This window comes from Notolepis coatsorum (genome assembly GCF_963971535.1).
Source record: "Notolepis coatsorum genome assembly, chromosome: 9".
NCBI classification, from domain to species: domain Eukaryota; kingdom Metazoa; phylum Chordata; class Actinopteri; order Aulopiformes; family Paralepididae; genus Notolepis; species Notolepis coatsorum.
In genome coordinates this window covers 53,028,536-53,051,665 of record NC_140173.1, presented here as the reverse complement: position 1 = coordinate 53,051,665, position 23,130 = coordinate 53,028,536, and the positions used below count along the sequence as shown (strand labels likewise).

At 44.0% G+C, this 23,130-nt stretch overlaps 1 protein-coding gene across 1 annotated transcript in view; it reads left to right on the top strand.

Moving 5' to 3' along the window:
- Positions 1–22,915, top strand: part of snx5 (sorting nexin 5) — a 32,513-nt gene extending 9,598 nt beyond the window's left edge. The window contains exons 6-13 of the mRNA XM_084321202.1: positions 1,533–1,628; positions 2,028–2,133; positions 3,161–3,236; positions 3,453–3,492; positions 4,690–4,776; positions 13,928–14,087; positions 17,542–17,627; positions 20,135–22,915. Coding sequence (XP_084177328.1) covers positions 1,533–1,628; positions 2,028–2,133; positions 3,161–3,236; positions 3,453–3,492; positions 4,690–4,776; positions 13,928–14,087; positions 17,542–17,627; positions 20,135–20,185 — 702 coding nt within the window. The 3' untranslated portion in view covers positions 20,186–22,915. The remainder of the gene's footprint in view (positions 1–1,532; positions 1,629–2,027; positions 2,134–3,160; positions 3,237–3,452; positions 3,493–4,689; positions 4,777–13,927; positions 14,088–17,541; positions 17,628–20,134) is intronic.
- Positions 22,916–23,130: the final 215 nt, after the last annotated feature.

Genomic DNA, 23,130 nt, shown 5'->3' with positions numbered 1-23,130 from the left:
GAGGGGGGCCTCCCTTCCTCCCCTCCCGTGTGGCGCGGCAGGTCCCCCCCCCCCCAAGTGCTCCCTCCCTCTCTCTCTCTGTCTCCCTCTCTCTCTCTGTCTCTCCCTCTCTCTCTGTCTCTCCCTCTCTCTCCCTCTCTATCTCTCTCTCTCTCTCTCCCTCCAGAGTATGCAGAGGTGTTGGGTTTCACTGCCTCGCAGTATGAGGAAGTGGTTTTCCACTCGCTGTCTAGTCTATGTAGATTGTGGGCGGGCATTAGCTACAACCACAGAGCCAATCACATCACTGTCTTCTACCCAGAGCCTGAATGACGTGACTCAAGCCTTCAAATCAGGATGGACTAATTTACTGGAGCAGGAAATTATCTGAGCTGAATCGGAGCAATCCGCCAATATGGTATTTAGACACTAAAAACACATTGATACTAACTCCTATTACTATAATACAATGCTAGAGACTGAAAAATGACATTTATAGTACATGTCCCCTTTAAGATCTTCTGAATCACTTTGAACTTCATTAGGCGCCTCAGGAAGTAATCTATTACTCGTGCCCATCCCTAGATACTGCATCATTGATCTTCATCCAGTCCATGTGTATAACAATAAACATAGTTCAACTCTTAGGAAATACTAATATATAGTATATAATATTATAATACAGTATATATATATAATTGTTTTTCATATATGGATTTATTTTTTCCTGGTCAAATAGATTCACCAAAAGGGCTGCAACTAATGACTATTTTGGTAGTCGACTAATCTGTAGATTATTTTTTCGATTAGTCTACTAATCGAAAAACAATTATATAATTTTTTTTTTTTTTTTTTTGCACTACCTATCTTTGTGAAAGTGGCTTCTCAGCTCTGGTCCAGCTGAAAACAGAGCAGAGGAACAGATTGGACATTGAGCATGACCTCAGAGTTGCTTTGAGACTCTTGTCAGGACCAAACAACATCCCCAGTTATCCCATTAGTTCCCCCAAACTTACTGTCTGTCTGTTATGTTAAACTAAGAAGTATTCAGCTGGCTGGACCAGAGCTGAGAAGCCACTTTCACAAAGATAGGTAGTGCAAAAAAAAATTATTATAATTATTATTATTTTCTTTTAATGACTAATCGACGCAACAATTTCTCGTTGATGATTTTTTATAATCGACATCGTCGATTATGTCGACTAATCGTTGCAGCCCTACACCAAACTGATACGGGCACATTAACGGTGCTTTGCACTGTAACGGTTTGACTTACTGTAAGTTTGCTGGCGTGCCAGTCAGGTCGAGGTCTGACAGTTCTAGTAGCTGTGTCAAACCCTACAAAGGGCGCATGTATCCAAATAACCCGTGTGCATCTCATGAATCCTTGTAACAGTGTGTCTCAATATCAACCAAATTTTACACTTAAACAAATCACTCAGTAACGCGTGGTAATTAGGTTCACTGGACTCCATCTCCACACTCTGGTTCACGGCCAACAACGCAAATTCTCTGGGACACTGAAGGCTTTTCTTCTCTCTGTCACTGTGTAGCTCACCGTGCGGAGGAAGAATGCCAAGGAGATGTTCGGAGGTTTCTTCAAGAACATGGTGAAGACCGCCGACGAGGTCATCATCTCAGGGATAAAGGTAGGGTGTCTCCTCCCCCAACCGTCTCTGTGCATGGAGATGAAAGATGGGTTAAAACCCTGTCAATTAGTTTTTTAGTTAGTTTGTTTGCTGTTTTTGGGTTGTGTGAAGGCAAGTAGAGGAGGTCTGCACTTCTCTTTGCAGATAAAAGTTAGATTTATTCATGATGAGTCAAATAAATCAAGACTATCTGGTACAAGAGAGTGGACTGTTTCCAGTCACTGCTTTAGAACAATATAATAACATTGTTCACTGAACCCTAACACTTTGATAAATTGTGTGTGTGAGAAAGGGATCCAAAGATGGCGTTTTGAGTGTTTAGACATTCCTTTGAGCTTGGAACATTTTCCTGGCCAGTCGTTTATTTCTTTGTTTCTTTCTTTATTGCTTCTTGTGCAGGAAGTCGACGACTTTTTTGAGCAGGAGAAGACGTTCCTGCTGGATTATTACAGCAAGATAAAAGATTCCACGACCAAAGCAGAGAAAATGACCCGCTCACACAAAAGTATGGATATATATATATACAGTAGGGGTGTAATGGTACACTAAAACCACGGTTCGGTACAGTACGTACCTCAGTTTTGAAGTCACGGTTCGGTACGGGTTTTCGGTACAGTGGGGAAAAGTTTGGCTTTCCATGTTCCACTCAGGGGTGATGTACTGTATTGTGCAGTAACTAATTGTACTTGTAGGGCTGTCAACGAATATTCTATATTGAAATTAATAATCGACTTGTAAAGAAAAGAAAGAAAGAAAATTATAATTATATTATATTTGTGGAGAAAAACAGCCCCCCCAGCCACCGTTGTATTCGTTCAGTACACAGCCGTTCGGTACGGTACACACTGAAACGGTACGGATACATGTACCTTTACACCCCTAATATACAGTAGCCTTTCATTTAGATTTTGACTTGAAGGAGAGGTTAATTGTGGGACTGAATGCATGAAGGATGTTCTGAATGCATGAACAGTGCTCATTATCGTTGTTTATATTGAGTTGAATACTTGCAGCTAGAGATGGGACGGATCCGATTCAAGATATTTGCATGACCAATCCACATACCTAATTCCAGATTCCATAGCAGGGCTCCAAACTGTGACCACCTTTTAAAAAGATAACTAGTAGGGGGTCTATACCCCTGTTTTTTAATCCTGCTGTATATCACGTTCACTTCTCATTCTGGAGGGAGATGTGTGCTCTTGTTGAAATGCAGAGCAGTCAGCCAGTCTGTGTGTCTCTCACTCACTCACTCACTCACTCACTCACTCACTCACTCACTCACTCACTCACTCACTCACTCACTCACTCACTCACTCACTCACTCACTCACACACTCACTCAAAATTAGATCAGGACAATTGAGACTAATTAGTAGGCAATGCAGAGAAAAAAGTATAAAAGTGAGTAGAGAGAAATCGACGTCCAACTTTGAAAATCTGTTGATATTGAATAATTATTTGTGCACATCGGCAGAATTTATGCATATTATACAGTATGGTCGTTGAGCTTTTGTTTGTCTTTGACTTCAGACGTCGCTGATGACTACATCCACATCTCTGCCACTCTAAACTGTCTCTCAGCCGACGACAACACAGCACTTAAGAAGTGAGTGAACTCGCACTGATGTTCAAATATATATATCGTACCTCGTGTTTAATCACGCAAGCTTATGTCTACAGTGCACATCTACAAAGACATACAGGACATTTTCCAACATGCACATTAGCGAGGGTTCATGTGCTGCCTGCCTGCTTAGTATAGATTCTTATTTGTGAAATACGTTTCTGACGGCGTGTTCATCAATGTTTTATTTCACCTCAGGCACCTGGAGAAGTTTGCAGACTTGTTTGAGAAGCTTAGGGTAAGAAACACGATCATGTTAGACCCCCTCTCTCTCTCTTTCATACGTGTATATCCCCAAATTCTACTACTGTACATCACGCGTGTTGTATCACAAATACACTTCATACCTGTTGTATGGTACTCATAATTATTGAAGTAGTTAGAAATGTGTCTTTTTAACACTGAGTGCCAGCAGGGGGTGCACTATTTATCGCTTGAATGCCAGCCTTTTGGGACTGATTTTCCGATATTTCATGATTTCCGCGGAGCTATTTCTATATTCTATATTATGGCTATGTGTCTAATACGCCCGTCGCTTATCAATGACTTGCTTGCAGTCAACATGTACGAAACGGATAGTTTTTTCATCGGTACATTTCCGTTTTATACCTTTTGAATAAGAGTATAGTTTTGGAAAATTCAAAAAAAAATATATATTCCGCAGGAATCGCCCTTTACTGGAATACACACAACACGTTGTCATTTTCCGGCTGATTTATGAATCGTTTTCAAATAAACGCTAGATTATCGATAGTATATGTGTACTTATGCACGCTAGAGAAGCGGGCTGAAAAATCGATTCTATGACCTGGTCAGCGCTAACGTCATATACACACATACACACATAGGGGACACGTTGTGAAATATGTGAAAAAAACATCGGATTACCCCAAAACTGGTAAAATAAAGTCCTTACCTCACATCAGATGTTCTGGAAAAAGCTTATTCCAATTCCTGATCGCCATTCCAAATATCGATCGCGTTTATTGATCCAACCTCGAAACACATAATCCACGCTGCTCTGAGGGTCCCCAATGAATGCAATAGTCTTGGGTTACATTGCCTGAGAAGTAAAATGTGGAATCCGGAGTTATTCTTTCACATGCATTTTCATTGAGTCCATTCCAATGGGTGCAATACCATCCGGGAGACGATAGGGGGTGGTATTTGCCCTTTTCGAGCTCATAGACAGTCCCAATGATAACGTGAGGCTGGATTGATAAAAAATGAATGGATATTGCTAATAAAAGAAATAACGATTAAATAACGAGATTTGTCGTTGTTGGCACTGAACGCATGGCGGCCAACAACGAGATTTATCGTTGTTGGCACTCAATGTGTTAATGTTAGAAGACTGACCTTTTTGATATACTGTAACTTGGGTGGTGTACTGCAGTGGGACCTACTACCCTGTGTTCCATGCTTCCTCCTGCAGAAAGTGGAGGGCAGGGTGGCGTCCGACCAGGAGCTGAAGCTCACAGAGCTGCTCAGATACTATATGAGGGACATCCAGGCTGCCAAGGTGAGACCTAAACATTCTGAATGGACCCAGGTTTATTGTGTGCGCTAATGTCAATAGCTGACAAGGAAATTAACTCTGGGTCCAAGCTGTTCCTCCTACGGCACGGAAATTGATCTATCTTGAGCCCCACCCTCGTTTCTTGATCCTCCGATCACAGCTGTTTGGAGGATCAAGAAAAGAGGGTGGGATACCTATTTCAATCCCTACCTATATTAATACCACAAAAACAATTTAGGGAATGGGATAGACAGATATCAAGATTCATTTGGGGGGGGGGGGGGGAAGGCCAAGGATCAGATATGTGACTCTACAATTACCAAAGGAGAAAGGAGGGATGGCAGTACCCAGTTTAGAAAGCTATTACTATGCAGCACAGCTTAGAACAGTAGCATGCTGGTGCAATGTGAACTATGAGGCCAAATGGAAAGATATAGAAACCAAAAGAGAGGGATTCAAAGTGCAGGCACTGATAGGAGATGGGGAGCTGTTCAGAAGATAGGAACAACTACTAAATCCAATTACCAGATTCACTATAAACATATGGAACACAATAGTAAAGAAATACAAGCTAGAAAAAGAATCTAAGATACTGAGATGGATAGCACACGACAACAAATTCAGACCAGGGATAGAAGACCATGGGTTAAAGAGGTGGGAACGGGGGGTATAACAGCAATATTAAAGGAGCTCCCGTCTTATACGGAGCTACTGAGAAATCTTGATCCCGTAGTTAGACTGGCTGACGCGCCGTTATATTCCTGGTCTCATACCAAACAGTCCTTGTCCCAATGACACAATGCAGGCAGCTTACTGGGAAAATGATATTTATTTGCTTCACCGTGCAAACAGAATATCCTTGTTTTTGTTCCTTAAACTGATTAAATGATAATGAATATGATACCTAATTGGATACAAACATTTCGACCTGAGACCTGCGTCGTACGTGCGGTCAAAAACCATTGCCCTTTTCCGGGTCAAAACTCCTCCTCCTACAGGTTTACCTGACGCTTAAATAAAAGAAGCGCCATCCCCTGGTCACATAAATCCACTGCACATTAATCCATTTTGGCCGTTACACACCGGCCCCTAATTGTTAAGGCATGCAGACATAACAATTCAAAAAATAAACAAACAAAACAAATAAGAGCCAAAACATGTTATGGATTAAGTGCATCTACACTTCATGAACCAAACACAGTTGTCACTGGCCTTACAATGGTGCCACCTTTAGTCTGCAATTTTACAGAACGCACCAGACCTTGTTCGTCTGGAATGAACCCTGCCAAGTGGCCAGGACCCACGAGGAGCTGAAGAGTCCATGACGACTACAATATCTCCAGCTGCCAAACTCCTTTTCCTCTTGTCCCAGAGAAAGCACAGAAAATCACTGTCTTCCTCAGCGACCTTCACCTGGTGGAACATGGCTTGAATGTCACCCATGAATGCCACCGGTTCCTCTCTGAAGCGAGTTAGCACTCCTGGCTCCTCCTCCTTTCCTGGTTCTTCGACTTCCTGTTCCTCCTCCTTTCCTGTTTCTTCTTCCTTCATCCACCTCTGTGTTGGCAAAAGGTGGTAGGTCGGGAAGGATTTTGTCTGCTGGAAGATCCGCCATCTTTTGATCCACTGCACTGTCACTGTAGTGTTTGCAAAAGCTGCATTCAGCGCTGATCTTCTCAGCTGCATGGGCGTTGGTGATCCAACATTTCTTCCTCACTTTGGACATTGTGTGAGTCCTTCCACCATGTCTCCGATTCTGGTGTACATGCTTGAGAATTAGCATTGAAACATGCTGGTCCTTGGAGAGAATGAGTGGAGGTTTAGCTTCCTCTGGTGTTGATCCTCTGCTCAATCTTCCTACAACTCAAGAGGCTATCGTCAAACGCTGTATCCAGCCTAGTCACTCCCACATTGTTGGGCAGACAGACCTCCTTGTTAAAAGGTAATTTCAACCTCTCCTCCTGAAGCACTGCTGAACTTTCAAATTTTTCCAGATGGCTTAGGTCTTCTCTGGACACTTCCTTCTCCTTCACAGCTACTTCTTTGAAGTTGTGTTTGTCCTGATCGGCCAGCATTTCTGGACACAGAGATCCTGTTCACTGTAGCAGAGGGAAACTCTGACTCCACAACACCACTGTTTCCATTCAGTGGACCATTAACGACCCATCCCAGCACTGTCCTTATAGCATACGGGCCATTCCCGTGACTGTTGATGACCTCCCAATGTTCCAATATCTTGGGAGTGTTGGTTCCAATCAACAGGTCGACATTTGCTTTTAGGCGTGGGATGTGTACGTTGGACAAATATGACCATTTAGACAGTTCTTCAGGTGTCACCATGTTCTCAGCCGTGACTGGCATTTTCTTCTGTGTGAGAACTTCCGGAAGAACATAAAAGTCATCGCTGACCAAACCAGCTACCTCCAACCCAGTCAAGGAGTAAGCTGGAACAACCGTCTCTTGCCCCATGGTGCTCAGTAGGAAGGTGGTTCCTCTGCCTGTGATATTCAGCCTCTGCATTAGGCGTTCAGATCAGAATGTGGCTGAGCTACCAGGGTCTAAGAAGGCGTATGTTTGTACTATGTTTCCGTTTGCTGCTTTCACATTCACAGGGAGAATGGCTAATACACACCGGTCCTTACCGGCCCCTGTATGTCCACATGTTTGCAGTGAAGTTGGGTGCTTTAACTGTTCTGGAGAAGATGGTTGCCTTTTAATGTGAAGCAGGGTGGGGTGAGTTTGACCACAGACTTTGCATACCAAGCGCCTTTCGCAATCCCTGCTCATGTGACCAACACATAAGCATGCAAAGCAAACTCCCTTTTCCCTCAGAAAGTGTATTTTCTCCTTGTGCCGCTTTTCCTGAAGTTGTTTGCACTCCTCCAATGAGTGACTGCGAGCACAGAAAAGGCATCCAGCTCTCCTAGGCTCCTAGCATTCATTGTACCTGGTGTTGGTGATGTCAGCTCCTTGGCTCTCTCAGATATTACTGTGGTGGCGACAATGTTTCTTTTCACTCTGTTGGGATATGATTCAAACCTGGTGAGAGATGTTGTGCCAACCACACCAGAATTTGGATCCTGTATGTCACCAAACAGAGGGTCAGAAAGAATGCTAACATGTCGCTCCACAAACGTAGTCATATCCTCGAAGTGAGCTCTTTCCTGTGTATTTTCCATTATGCCATGAGCCGTACTCCTCCATTGCTCCCTCATCTTGAATGGCAGTTTTGATATAATGGCCCTCATGTTGACAGGCATGTCCAACTCCTGCATGTAATGAAGCTCCTCCATTGCATTGCAGCAGCCACGCAAGAATAAGGAGTAGGCTTGAAGTGCCTTGACATCCTCCGATTTTATTGTTTGCCATGCCAAGGCCTTTTGCATGTAGGCATTTCCTATTTTGTACTGGTTTCCAAAGTGTTCTTTAAGAAGACCCTTTGCCACTGCGTAACCACACTCGGGAGCCATATGCTGGCAGCTACGCACCAATTCTTGTGGCTGTCCTCTTGTGAACTGCTCCAGATAATACAAAGCATCAGCCTCTGTTGCCTTTTCCTCCACTCCTTGTTCAAATGCTTTGATGAATGTTCTATATTGGAGAGGGTCACCTTCAAAGGTTGGGATATCTCGTGGTGGCAGAGACCTAGAATGCTGTTGCTGCACCAGAGCAGCAGTTCTCATTTAGCCTCTCCATGATGGTAAGCATGTTTGCAGGTTGGTTTGAATTGATTTGAACATTGTCAGTTGTTCCCATTCTGCTTTCCTGTTCCTTGTGGTTGTGATTATATTGGCGGTTAGCAGCAGTGCTATGCCATTGACCACGTTCCTTTGGTCTCACATCCACAGGCTTGTTTGGTGGTATTGACAATTGTGTCAATTTACTTCGTTGTGTTAATGTCCCAGGTTGATATTCCCTTGCAACAGGATTTAGCTTGTGGTGTTCCCTTTCAAAATAGGAATTCATTGCATTTGAAGGTGCACGAGATGAACGCTTACTTTCAGAGGAGTGCAACACGGCCAACCTTGCAGTGGTTGCAGCCAATTCAGTGTCCACCTCCAGTTGTTCCTTTTTTCTCTTCAACTGTAGTTCCTGCTCCTCCAAAGCATGTTTTTCTTTTAGAGAATCAGCACGAGCGAGAAGTGCAGCTCTATCGGCTTCAGCTAAAATCCTGGCAGATGACCTGCTACTTGTTTTTGAGTATTTGCTCACAATGTTTGACACACTGTCATTTGGAGCAATACCATCATCAATTAAATGCAAATCACCTTCAGTTGTTTTACCATTTTCATCATGTACATTTGTTATATCTTCAATATTTGAAACCCACAGTTTTGCATTTGAAATACACTCATTGATTGACAACATTTTTGCTTTAAACCAGATATCTTGTTCTTCTTTTTCATCCTGTAACGTATAACCCAACAGATTGTCATGTATGCATTTCGCCTCATAACACACCTGACTCAAATCTGTAAGAGCATTCTCTACTTTTTCCTTCTCATTATTTAACATGAAACCAAGAATTGAATCTTTTATCTTGGCTGCCATGTTAAATTTACGTTTTCAGCTGGCATCCAATTTGCCACAATGTTCTGCAACAGCCTTGGCAGTCATTTTAACGACACGTTTCCCAGTGACGTCACCGCTAACAGCGGAGCGCGCTGTGGTCTCCATGGAAACGTTTGACGCCGGTTTGCGCGTCGCCATGTTATTAGATAGTCTGAGTTAAAACGAGACGGCTGGTGACGAGTCGCGCAACATAGTTAATACAAAAAGGTCCGCGTAGTCAAGTGTTATTCCTCTTCAGCAACCATGGATTTATGCTCAACCCCAAGTTATGTGTGCACACAATTTTACATGGCCATGTATTTATATAGCGCTATACTCCTACCTCCTTACGTTGGATACCATGATGTCGCTCACGAATCAGTACTCGCGGTCCAGTACTGTTCCTCAGCCAAACTTCGGGTCAGCACCGGTGTCTTCCTCGTCCACGAACGGCTGCAGGCGGATCCGCGATGCAGCAGCAACAGTAGAATCCCGTTCCTCCACACAACAACAGCAGCAGCTCCTCGCCTTCCTCCGGTGGAGATTCTCCGACGTCCCCTAACGCAGTGAATCTTCCCCAGTCTCCAAGCAAGGGTCCAACTGGTGCGTGGTTTTTGACTAATATTAAAGGAGCTCCCGTCTTATACGGAGCTACTGAGAAATCTTGATCCCGTAGTTAGACTGGCTGACGCGCCGTTATATTCCTGGTCTCATACCAAACAGTCCTTGTCCCAATGACACAATGCAGGCAGCTTACTGGGAAAATGATATTTATTTGCTTCACCGTGCAAACAGAATATCCTTGTTTTTGTTCCTTAAACTGATTAAATGATAATGAATATGATACCTAATTGGATACAAACATTTCGACCTGAGACCTGTGTCGTACATGCGGTCAAAAACCATTGCCCTTTTCCGGGTCAAAACTCCTCCTCCTACAGGTTTACCTGACGCTTAAATAAAAGAAGCGCCATCCCCTGGTCACATAAATCCACTGCACATTAATCCATTTTGGCCGTTACAAGCAATGTGCACGATGACAGGAGGGGAGATGCAGACTCTACAAAAATTGAAAGAAAGATACGGACTAGAGAATAGGGACCACTTTAGATATTTACAGATTAGGGACTACTATAACAAGGAAATAAAGCAAGATGGAGACGAAGAACAGAATGGGGTAATTAAGATAATGGTAAAGTCATACGAAGGACGGAAGGGGAGGGTGATATCAGCACTATATCGGGCAATAATGGACAGTAAGGGAAATACAACATTGTATGTGAAAGAAAAGTGGGAAAGAGAGTTGGAAATAGAGATAACAGAGGAGGAATGGTATGACACATGTAAGACACAACAATCAACCACAGGATCAAGGATATGGAGGGAGTTTGGGTGGAAAAATATAATTAGATACTTTATAACACCAGAAATACAGGGCAATTACACACCAGCAAAGAAAACATGTTGGAGGGAGTGTGGACAGGAAGGGGCGAACCATACACACATATTCTGGGGATGTCAGAAGATAAGGCACTACTGGCAAGAGATAGGAGGGATAATAAATGAAATAATAGGATACGAAATACCCCAGGGAGGCCAAGTGTTGTATTTGGGGAATCTGTCACAGGAAGGAATCCAAGGGGAAGACAAATATTTGATTAAGATATTGATAGTGGCAGCCAAGAAAGCTTTAACTAAACTGTGGTACAAGGTAGAAGTGCAGACAAAGGATCAATGGATAGAGTTGGTAGAGGGGATACAGGAAATGGAGAGAATCACACATCTGCTGAGGCTGCAAGAAGAAAAGTTTGAATGGAAATGGGGAAAATGGGAAGAATACAGGAGGGGAAGTAACGACATCACAGAGGTTTGAAAAGGATACAAGGAAATGAATAAAAATGTAAATAAATAATGCAAATGTAGAATGGACCGAAGGACCCATGTCACACTTTTTCTTTACTCATTTTTTGTCTATTTGTTTTAATTTATGTACTGTGTATTGTCTATGAATGTTGTCTATGTATGTTGTTGAAAAAATGAAAATAAAAATGTAAGTTTAAAAAAAAAAAAAAAAAAAGAGGGTGGGGCTTGAGATAGGTCAAGTCCACTGAAAGAGTCGATTATCTCCCCTTTTTATAAGTGACACAGGATCACAACTGGGTTGCCTGTCAAAGTCCAAATTTGCATTTGCTCTGTTTCACTGTGACGTTACTATGTAAACACGAACAAGTTGTCAATACAGAGAGCTGTATTGAAATCACCATTGTAAATGGTCAAATAGTAGGACATTTCCGTCAATACGAAAGGTTCATTCAGGTGTTGCAATAGGTTAAAAAGATTGACTAGGGTAATTGCAGTAGATACCGTTTCACATTTAGTAAACGGCTTGTAGTGTAGGTGTCTTCACATTTAGTAAACGGCTTGTAGTGTAGGTGTCTTCACATTTAGTAAACGGCTTGTAGTGTAGGTGTCTTCACATTTAGTAAACAGCTTGTAGTGTCTTCAAAAAGAGTCTTGAAGGGTTCGCCTTATCATGTCATATCACTCTTCACTTCTCACCGCTCAGGGCAGCAGGTGGGACCTACATGGGCAGCTTAGTATTTCAGATCTAACGCAAGGACACATCGTCAAGCCTTCCCAACCTGGGGGTCGGGGACCTCATTATCCCTAGAGCAGTGCTTCTCAACCTGGGGGTCGGGGACCTCATTGTCCCTAGAGCAGTGGTTCTCAACCTGGGGGTCGGGGACCTCATTGTCCCCAGAGCAGTGGTTCTCAACCTGGGGGCGGGGACCTGATTGTCCCCAGAGCAGTGGTTCTCAACCTGGGGGTCAGGCGATGAGTTTAGGGGGCCGCAAAAACATACACAAATATATTCATAATCTTTGTTATAGATTATTGTTTTCTTTCCCCTCATGAAATGATGAATATTTGAAGTCTATAGCCCTATTACTAATCAAGTTCAATAACCTGAAAAGGGAAAATAAAAAAAATCTTCAAACCGTCTATGCTTGATGTTGAGAGGAAAAGATGTCCCTCTGTGTTTAGGGGCCTCGAGCTAAAAGGGTTGAGAACCACTGCCCTAGTGGAAGTCAAATAATATCCAATTGTAATTTTTTTTATTAAATACTACCACCAACCGCTTGTATACGGCACAGAGGTCACTGGAATTAAATATTGTTTATGCGCTCAATATGATGTGCAATGGGTAGATGTATACATTGGAGTCACAGAGATTCTCTGACCTCGATATGGTTTACCTGCTGAAAAAGGCTGGGAAACCATAAGCAAGTTTAGTTCATCTGATCCAGCGAGTGAGCACAATGGGACATGCAGGGGTTCTCAAACGTTGTTATACCTCGACCACATTCTTTTTTTGGTGACTCCACACTTAACTCATTCTGCGCCACGGGTAGGGGCACCAGAGGGCGCTATTACGCCAGGACTGTAAGTAAATGGGGCGCTTTGTTCACTTGCGAGTGTTTAAAATATATCTTATATTATATCTCTGGGTCTAATACACCCGTCGGTTGTCAGTGAGTTGCTTCCAGTCAACATCCACAAAACAGATTGTTTTTTCATCTGTACATTTCCGTTTTATACCGTTTTGAATATGAATATAGTTTGGGTGCTTCTGAGTAATTCCAGGGAATGACGCGATAATAGCCTTTTAGTGGAATTCACTAAACGCGTTGTCATTTTTCGCCTGATTATCGAATCTTCCTGAAAGCAATGCTACATCATCATTATTATACTTCCTCATGCAAGAATGAAAAGAGCCCTGGACTGCGGGGCTCCCCCGCCACCTCCTCCCACCCAACAGTGGGCACACAGCCACACACGCACAGAGACGGCGTCGTTCGCGGTAGAAAGAAATATCAGATCAATGCAAGGTTTTATATATAGTGTTCTTACCTTGTCTCTGATGTAATGCAAAAGAAATAATCCAATTATCTGATCGCCATTCCAAATACTGCTCATGGAGGTCAGTCCCACATTACCGAGCGTTACACATGAACGGGCGGGCGGGGTTACTGTTCCATACCATCGTTGCAAAGGCCTACCTCGCCTGAGCACCTAAACCCCACCCGCACGGCTCGGATCGTCCCAGAAAAGAAACTACACCATTTCCAATGGAGTGCAATACCAGCTGGAAGGTGTAGGCGGCGGTATTTGCCCTTTTGCGAGCTCAGACCCATTCCCAATGATAACATCAGGCTGGATGGATGAAAATTAATGGATATAGCTAATAAAAGAAATAACGATTAAAACCAGAGTTTTCTTGTGATTGGTGCTGAACGGTTGGCGAGTTAACCCGACTTTTCTCGTGGCTGCGTAGAATGAGTTAATTGCGTAATTTCAACGTGGAATTATGGAATATTGCGTAATTTCAATGTGGAATTATGGAATAATAAAATAAAAGCACACGTTGAACTTGATCATGCATATTTAATAGAACATTTTATTACATCACTATGTTATCAATACACATTTATAAAACGAGGCTTATTTAGCCAAAATATTTTGCCAGAACATAACTTGCCAATGCGCAACCCCACTGCAACCCCATTGTGACCTGCTGTAACCGCTGGGTCTTGTCCGCTAGGACCTTCTGTACAGGCGAGCCCGGGCCCTGGCTGACTACGAGAACTCTAACAAAGCGTTGGATAAAGCGCGACTCAGGAGCAAAGACATTCCCCAGGCAGAGGAGCACCAGAAGCAGTGTCTGCAGAAGTTTGACAAGCTCTCGGAGTCTGGGAAGAAAGGTGTGTACCTGCATGTGTGTGTGTGTGTGTGTGTGTGTGTGTGTGTGTGTGTCGGGGTTCGCACAAAGTCGTTGAAGTGCTTAAAGTGCTTGATTTTTTGCACACAAAAAACTATGCCTGGAATTCCTTGAAAACAGACCGTTTTTCTTTTTCTGTTTCTGATTTTTTTCTGATTTTCTCCCCGTCCCAATTAGTCATTGTGCCAATTCCCCCCCCCCCCCCCCCCCCCCCTCCCCTCCCCTACCTGGCTGGTGTATGCATGTTCTCCTACGAGTCGGTACAAGGGCGTCCCGAGTCGATCGCACGCTCCCTCCGAGATGTGCACCGACAGCCAGTGACGTCTTTTCACTTGGCAGCGAGGGCTCTCATTGGTGAAGTGTAACGCGTGGGAGGGCACGCTATCTCCACCAAGTCCTGCCCCGCTGAGCAAGCGCCGAGACCTGACCTGACGCTGTCCACAACGCCAGATTCCCACCCGCCAGCTTCCCCACCCCCTAATACTGCCAATTGTATTAGTATGAACGACCAGCCAAGCTGGTGGCAACGCAGAGAGCTGGGCTCGAACCCAGCGTCTCCTGCATTGGTGACGAGCGCAATCTCCACTATGCCACCTGACCGCCCCTTAAAAACAGTTTTTTAACAAGGTGCTTAAAAAGTCATTGAAATTCAAATCAACTTCGAATTGAAAGTTTTGTTCATCCATGATAAAAATGTTCATGGAAATAGATTTAAATTGTATTTAAAGTGTAAAAAAAATTCGGAAATTGGTTTTAAGCCATAAAAAACGGCATTTAAAAGTGAATTGTATCCTTTTTTAAATGCCTGTTTAAAATGACAAATGTTGCTTAGGAAAGTACTTGAAAGTCCTTTAATTTTATTTTGCAATGTCTGTGGGAACCCTGATGTGTTGTACCTCATATTGTACCATACCGCGTGTCCCCTTCTTATTTTTATTTTTTTTATTGATCTTTTCCCCCCTCCTTTTTCCTCCGATTTTCTCCCATCCCAATGTTAGTCGTTATGCCAATTCCCAATCCCCTTCCTGGTCGCTGCGCACTTAGCCTCCACTCTGTTTTTTCACCTGGCAGCGCGGACTCTCACTGAGAGGGCGTAGCGTGTGGAAGGATCACACTATCCCACTTAGATCCTATCCGCGCTTAGCAGGCGCCCCGACCGAACTGTAGGAGTCGCTGTTTACAACGACCCGGACCCACCCCGCCAGCTTCTCCCACCCTCTAATACAGCCAATTGTATTAGTGTGAACGGCCAGCCAAGCTGGTGACAACCCCGGAGCTGTGAGCTGGATTCGAACAGGCGAAGCCAGCGTCTCTGGGGTTGGTGACGAACGCAATCTCCGTTACGCCACCTGACCGCCCTTGCGTGTCCCCTTCTTATTCTGTCGGCAGTGGTGGAACATTACCACCACTACTGGACAATATGTCAAGTATAAAAGAGATGCACACGATTTAGCTCAATTTCCCAATGTTCACAATCAATGTTTCTATCATCAATTTACATTTTAAATGGTGCATTTATATTTGGTCCTCACATTTTACCCATTCACTCACACACCGTCGGCGGAGGCAACCATGCAAGGTGCCAACCTGCTCATCAGGAGTGTCTTGCTCAAGGACACTTCAACACGCTGCCTGGGAGGTTGCGGGACTCGGACCGGGATGCTCCAGATTACCAGATGACTGCTCTACCTCCCGAGCCACTGTCGCTGTTTATGACTGCATGCACTGGGACAAAAAAACTGAATCCTTCCAAAGCACCACTCCTACACTAATAATGAAACCCTTCAGGCAAAGAAAGAAAACCTGCACAAGAGCAGCCATCTTAGTGACTAACACCAGGCAACACAGAAATGCTACTTTTTTAATTGTATTTGCTGTATTTTGTGTCTGTAAACGGTTTGTTTACGTTGGAAATGTTTGTGGAGTTCAAAGGGTTAAGCATATCTTCCACCCACGGATAAAACCTGTCAAGAATGTTTGTGAATATACCCCACAGTGACACGGTAAACAGAATCACAGACTGGGGCTTTAAAGACGGAAGAGGATGAGTACTTTTGGAGCGATGTATCGTATTCACATCCAGGAGTGATTTGGAGAGACTTTACAACTGCAAATGCGTGTGTTGTCAAAAAAAGAGATGTAAAAGAGCCCATGTGGGCCGTTCTCTGGAGGGTTCAGTTACAGAGGAGTCACTGGTGCGTGCTGTGCAGACATTTCCTCTGGTGTGTAGTTAAGTGTGGAAACACACTATTATTATCCTCGGATCACAGAATGTCCACTAGACTCAGCGATCGCTCCCCGTTCTAAGTCTATGGGAATCACATTTAGTCACATTTTGCCCGTTCTTTTAACTAGCTTCATGGTGAATGAGTCGCTGTCACTTTGTGGAACTTTGCAGTGCAGGGTTATGTGCCACCATTAGGTCATGTTCCCATGTCTCACATTCTTTTGCTGCTCCACTGTCACCACCACCCACACCACTCCTACCACCACCACCCACATCACTCCTACCACCACCCACATTACTCCTCCCACCACCACTCCTACCACCAGCACCCACATCACTCCTACCACCACCCACATCACTCCCACCACCACCCACATCACTCCTACCACCACCACCCACATCACTCCTACCACCACCCACATCATTCCTACCACCACCCACATCACTCCTACCACCACCCACATCACTCCCACCACCACCGCCCACATCACTCCTACCACCACCGCCCACATCACTCCTACCACCACCGCCCACATCACTCCTACCACCACCGCCCACATCACTCCTACCACCACCCACATCACTCCTACCACCACCACCCACATCACTCCTACCACCAACCCATTCAAATGTTGTGGTGTTGAGTGTCTGCAGGAATTGTCTAGTTTTCATTTACTTGTGCAGATCATGTACTTATTTTTATTTATTTGTATCCACTTTTTCTCCTTCAATTTTTCTCCCATCCCAATTACCCGCTGTGCCAATTCTCCCCTCCCCTGTCTTGAACGTTGCTCGCATATGCCCCCCACTGGCCGGTTGTAGGGAAGATAGAAGCCTTGCATCACGTCTCCCCTCCGATACACGAGGAGGCAGCCTGTCGCATCTTTTCACCTGCCAGCGCGGACTCTCATTGGCGAGGTGTAACGTGTGGGAGGCTCACACTACCCCCGCCATTTTCCTGTCTCTGCTGTGCAGACGTCCCCAACCGACCTGTAGGAGTCACTGTCCACAACGTCCAGATTACCACCCATCGACTTCCACCCGCTAACTCTGCCAATTGAGTTAGTATGACGACTGGCCCAAGCCGGAGGCAACGCCGACAGCCGGAGTCGAACCCGGTGTCTCTTGCGTTGGTGACGAGCGCAATGTCCGCTGCACCACCCAGCCGCCTGATCATGTACTTATTTCTATAACTTCTCATTCCTTACAGAGCTCACCAATTTCAAGGGCAGGCGAGTTGTGGCCTTCAGGAAGAACCTGGTAGAGATGGCGGAGCTGGAGATAAAGCATGCCAAGGTGAGCTGACTGAACTGTCTTCCACCTAGAATGATATGATGATGACTGAACTGTCTTCTACCTAGAATGATATGATGACTGAACTGCCTACCACCTAGAATGATATGATTACTGAACTGCCTTCCACCTAGAATGATATGACTGAACTGCTGCCTTCCACCTAGAATGATATGATGACTGAACTGTCTTCCACCTAGAATGATGTGATGAGAATGTAATACGACACAGTTCAGCACTGGGACATAATGCTACTGCTGAAAGCGTAACGTGTCTTCTGGTAGTCAGAGGAAGTCATTTCTAACAGCATTATGACAATAATGACTACGGTAATCGTGGTCATAAGTCTAGCCTTCAAGATTAAGGCTATTGTGTTCCTTTGTGTGCATGTATGTGTGAGCATACTCGTTCCATGTGTCCATCCACTAAGATAAATTAATTCATGACCCTGACCTGGACAGGAATGTTGGTCATGGCCGACTGGGGCCACTATAGCACACAGGATGTTGCAATCCTCTTTTGTATTTTGCTCATTGTCTGTTAGTTTGTTTTAAGGAGAGCAGACGGTCCACTTTCCTTAAAGGTGCTGTAAGGGGTATTTATTTGTTGAAATAAGTGTTAACGGGGGAGGAAACAAACTTTTTGCCTTACAAGCCAACTGGCGAGTAGATGATTTTTTTTTACCAGCCAAAAATAAATCGCTAATTGTGATAATTACTTCTTTGTATGTCTTCGTCTAAATTGATTTTCAATCATAGTAATAATCACACCGTGTCTCTACTCTTTAAAATATTTATTAGCATAAAACATTAAGTGTCTCTACTCTTCACAATATTAGCATAAAACATGTATTAATCACACCGTCTCTACTCTTCAAAATATTAGGATATCACATATTAACATGAAAGAGGGAACTATTCTGGACTGGGTTGGGCTGAACTGGGCAGTGAAAGATGCTGGGCTGAACTGGGCAGTGAAAGATGCTGGGCTGGACTGGGTTGGGCAGGGAAAGTTGGCCTGGTCTAGGTTGGGCTGGGTTGGGCTGGGCAGTGAAAGAACCAAGCATTTCACTGTAATGTAATAGCTAAATAAAACAACTTGAACTTGACTTGTTACATTTGCACTCTGGTTGGATGTCAAACGTATTCTGGTTGTACTGTACTTGTGCTGTATGATGACAATACATTGGAATTGAATCTCATGTCAACGCTAGGGGTTCAGCAGGTATATTCTGAATGACAAGTATGACAACATCACCACTGTGAAGGGCATATGGGCGAGTGGTGATATGGGGGGAAACCCGGTAATAATAAAATGTCACTCGGCTGCATTTAAGCAAAGCCGCTCAGTATAGTCGTCCTGGACTCGTCCACTATGTTGAACGCGCGTTATGGTTGCTTGTTACATGCTAGGTAGCTAGCCGGCTAATGCTGGTTGACTTGTCATTCTCATCCGACTCAAAGGAGACGCGACGCGTGCCGTTGTTCGCCCCCATGTCAGACAGACCGCACTGATATCCGAAAGCGACGACTCTACATGCAATTATTTTCATCCACGATGTGTTTTTGTCTACGTTGTCAAGCCGGTGACGGAAGTCTGTAGGGCTGCACGCAGTGGTGTGTCCACTTCCCCTAGATGCGCGACATCTTCTAGAAAACGAGTGTTCATTGGAGGAGCTTAGAGCGCATCTGTACAACGATGATGTTCATTGGTTATGGATTATTATGAGGCGCAAATGGGAGGAATCATAAGGGGGGAGTCGGAGTTCGGCTTGTGCCAGTGAGCGAATCAGCAGATTGCAGAATGATTTTTTTGTTTTGTTTTGTTTACTAGTCGCCAGTCTGGCGAGTGGTCTTCGTGAATCACTCGCCAAACATAAAAAATACTCGCATTTGGCGAGTAAAGTGGCCTAATTTCCTCCCCTGAGTGTTAAGTAGTTCTACATTCCGACAGCCATCACTGATATATAGATTGTCTGGTCAGTACCACCAGTCCTTCCACTCTGCAGTGAACAGAACATGTATTTCCTTGTATCCTTTTCCCACATTATCCAATCAGGAGAGAGAAGAACTCTCACTAAAAGCAATATGTGCTTGAGACGAGTAAAATAATCTGCCAGTGCACTAAGCAAATTTGGCTTGGCAAGATTTCTTGAAATAAGTACAAATATCTAGGGTTCTCTCTCCTGATTGGATAAAGTGGGAACAGGATACCAGAAAATATATTTTGTGTTTACTGCAGAGCGGAGGGACTGTGTTACTGACCAAAAGTATGTATTTTATTAATGATAGTTCCACTAAAGAGAGACATGAAAGAAAGAGACTCAACACCCAACATACATTTCCTGGACATCTTTTTTTAATCCATTTCTACGTTACATGTTAGAAATAGAGAGGGGATGACATGCCACATAGATCACAAGCTGAGTCCTCGGGACGTCCTGCCACAGACACCTCCTGAGCGAATAACTTTCAGGAGAATAACGTGGCTGTTTCTCCTCGTCTCCCCAGAACAACGTGACTCTACTGCAGAGCTGCATTGACCTGCTGAAAAGCAACTGACCTGTCTTCAAGCGTTCCTGCCATCACCAAGTGACCACCACCTAGCGAAGGGAATCCTGCCCCCCCCTGGTGGGCCTCACCTGGCCCTGAATCCAAACCCCTGTCATTCCTTCTCCTACCTCCAGGGTCAGAAGGTTCCTTAATAAAAACCCCTTCAACCCTATGCCACACCCGGGGTCGGAAGATCCTGAATCTAAACCCTGTCCCGACTCCCAGGGCCAGGAGGTCCTGAATCCCAAATCCCATCAACCCTATGTCACTGCCAGGGTCAGAATCTCAGATCCTGAATCTAAACCCGGTCATCCCTGCTCCTACCCCCTGGGTCAGATGCCACTTCAGAAAACCTGCACAAGAGCAGCCATCTTGTTAGCTGTCTGTCTCCATGTTTACAGATTCCCTACGTCCCCCTGATTCCCTTCCCTTCCCTTGCCTGGCCTGTCCTTTCCATGACCAAGGGAAGTGTCCCCCCCCCCCCCCCTCCCCCCCTCATTAATCGCCTCCAGAGACTGGAAGTGTCTTCCTCTGTGGTGTCCTCCGGAGACCGAGGATGCCAGCACTCTTAAAAGATCTTCCATATTTTTGCATCATAAACATTGATTATTTTTATTTTTTTTGTATATTCTTGCTTTCTCATATATTTTTCCATGATTAATTATACAGATTGTGGGAATCTTGCCTTTTGATGATGCCCTCTGCTGCCGTAGAGGCACTCTAACCCATTCCTCGCTAACTCGCGTAAACCTAAGCACAGATATTAATAGTCTAGAGCCTAATCTGGCGCAATTAGTTCTTTTTGAATGCATTTCGATATGCACTCACCTTTGGTATGGGTATGGAGAACATTTAGTTTTGTTTGTCTTCTAATCCCATAGCCACTCTAACCCTTGTTTCATCGATTCACACACTAATATGCTCCCAGCTCGGGTCTCTTGTTTGGTATTGGAACGGTTTCACAAACGGGAATGTTCAGATGAAGATATACAGTATGCGGGGGGGACTAGTGCCTGAAAAAATGTCCTCGCATTCCTGAACTCTGAGAATAATGTACAACCGAGGCAGACTTCTGTCGACCACAGTGGTGATTAAGAGGAAGATAACCACCCCAACGTGTTCGGAAATAGCTGCACTGTACCTCAGGAATGAACACTTGGATTTGTCCTGGCATTCTCCCTCCATCTGAAATACCTGGGTTCAGATCCAACAGATGCCTGAGACACACGCACGCAGTATGGGCAAATTAATCCCCCCCCCCCCATCTTCCTTGATTAGTGTTCATAGTAGATTGGATGGTCATTTATTGACCAATTCGTGGGTCTGAGCATGTGTTGTTGTCGACCGTTGAGCTCTATGACTCGTAATAACAGGAGGATGCGTGAGCAAACAAAACGGTTGCTGTTTGAACTTCCGATGATTATCTGAACAAAAGTGAGTTTTAAGCTCTCTCCTCGTGGATGATGGATGTGGTAACAAGTCTGTGCATTTCCTCAGAGCCTTATGGTTTTCGTCGCTCAGGGTTGTACAGTCTGCAGGGTTCCGATGGAAAGGTTATGGAATTTTAAGATTGTGTCCTTTGCATACATGTCCAAAGTTTTTTTTTGTGTGGAAATGTCATGGATATTTGTTCATATTCTTGTTTCCACTCTGTCAAATGAGGAATGTCGAGCTTGTCTGCTGGTGGATATAGTGATCTTTGATTGAAACAATAACCCAAATATATTTCCTAATTACTCAAGTCCCAGTTGATTCTTGTAGCTGGCCAAAATAAATCCTGGGGCATTCAAATCAGCTATCGAACAATTGACTGCATCAATTGAACATAGACATTCATATATAAGGCCATGGAAATTGGGCAGTTTGTTTTGGAATAGTCATGGAAAAAGTCCTGGAAGTTAACACTAGGAACCCTGAATAGTCACGGGGAAAGTCCTGGAAGTTAACACTAGGAACCCTGAATAGTCACGGGGAAAGTCCTGGAAGTTAACACTAGGAACCCTGAATAGTCATGGGAAAAGTAATTTGACCAACAGATACGTGTAGGAACCCTGTCTGCCTGCAGCCACGTTATCTCTGGACTTCATTGACCAGAGGGGTATTTCAAGAAGCAGAATGTCCCTATTAGAAATCTGAAAAAGAGTGTGTAATTCTAGACGTTTTCAATAATTCCACGTGAATATTGGTTGCTACAGATGTTGCAGCCTTACCAGTCGTTCTGGAGAACACCTGGGGTGTAGGTTCACCAGGATCTAGTTCTTGAGATGACCTCCGCAACACAACTCGTCATCTCATTCCTGTGATTACTGACCACTTGCTTTTGTCATTATTTTTCTCCAATTGCCCTTTTGGTTACTGATGTATTTTTAACCCTTTCACTGCGACAATACAGAAGGTTAACCTTTCACTACCACACTACAGACAGTTAACCATCTGTAGTGTGGTAGTGAAACGGTTAATCTGAAATGTTTACTGGGCCTTAACAACCTGTGAAAATTAAAGAAATTAAGAACAATTTCATAATTGAGATAAATAAGAAATGCACTAAGATGATAAAATACTTTGCAATCATTTCCAAGCCCAGTCGAGTGTTAAAATGTATTAAAAGAGTGTTGTTTTGATGATTGAATGTATTTCTAATGGATTCCAGCAGTGTGAATTACTTTACATAATGTTTTTCTTACAGAACATCAGCATTTTATAAATACATTTGTAATGATAGCATTGAATAAAGCCTACTTTCCCAAATCCTTACTTTGTCAGTCTACTACAGTGAGCATTGTGAATACAATGGACAGTGACATATGGCTTGTTATAAGGCTGAGACCACCAGGGTAAAAAAATCGCGATAATTCGTCCCGATTTATCGATTCTTTCAAATGGCATAACGTCTCAGCCTTAGCTTGTTAGTTTGACTCAGTACTCTCATCACTTTGATGACTATGACGGTTAAG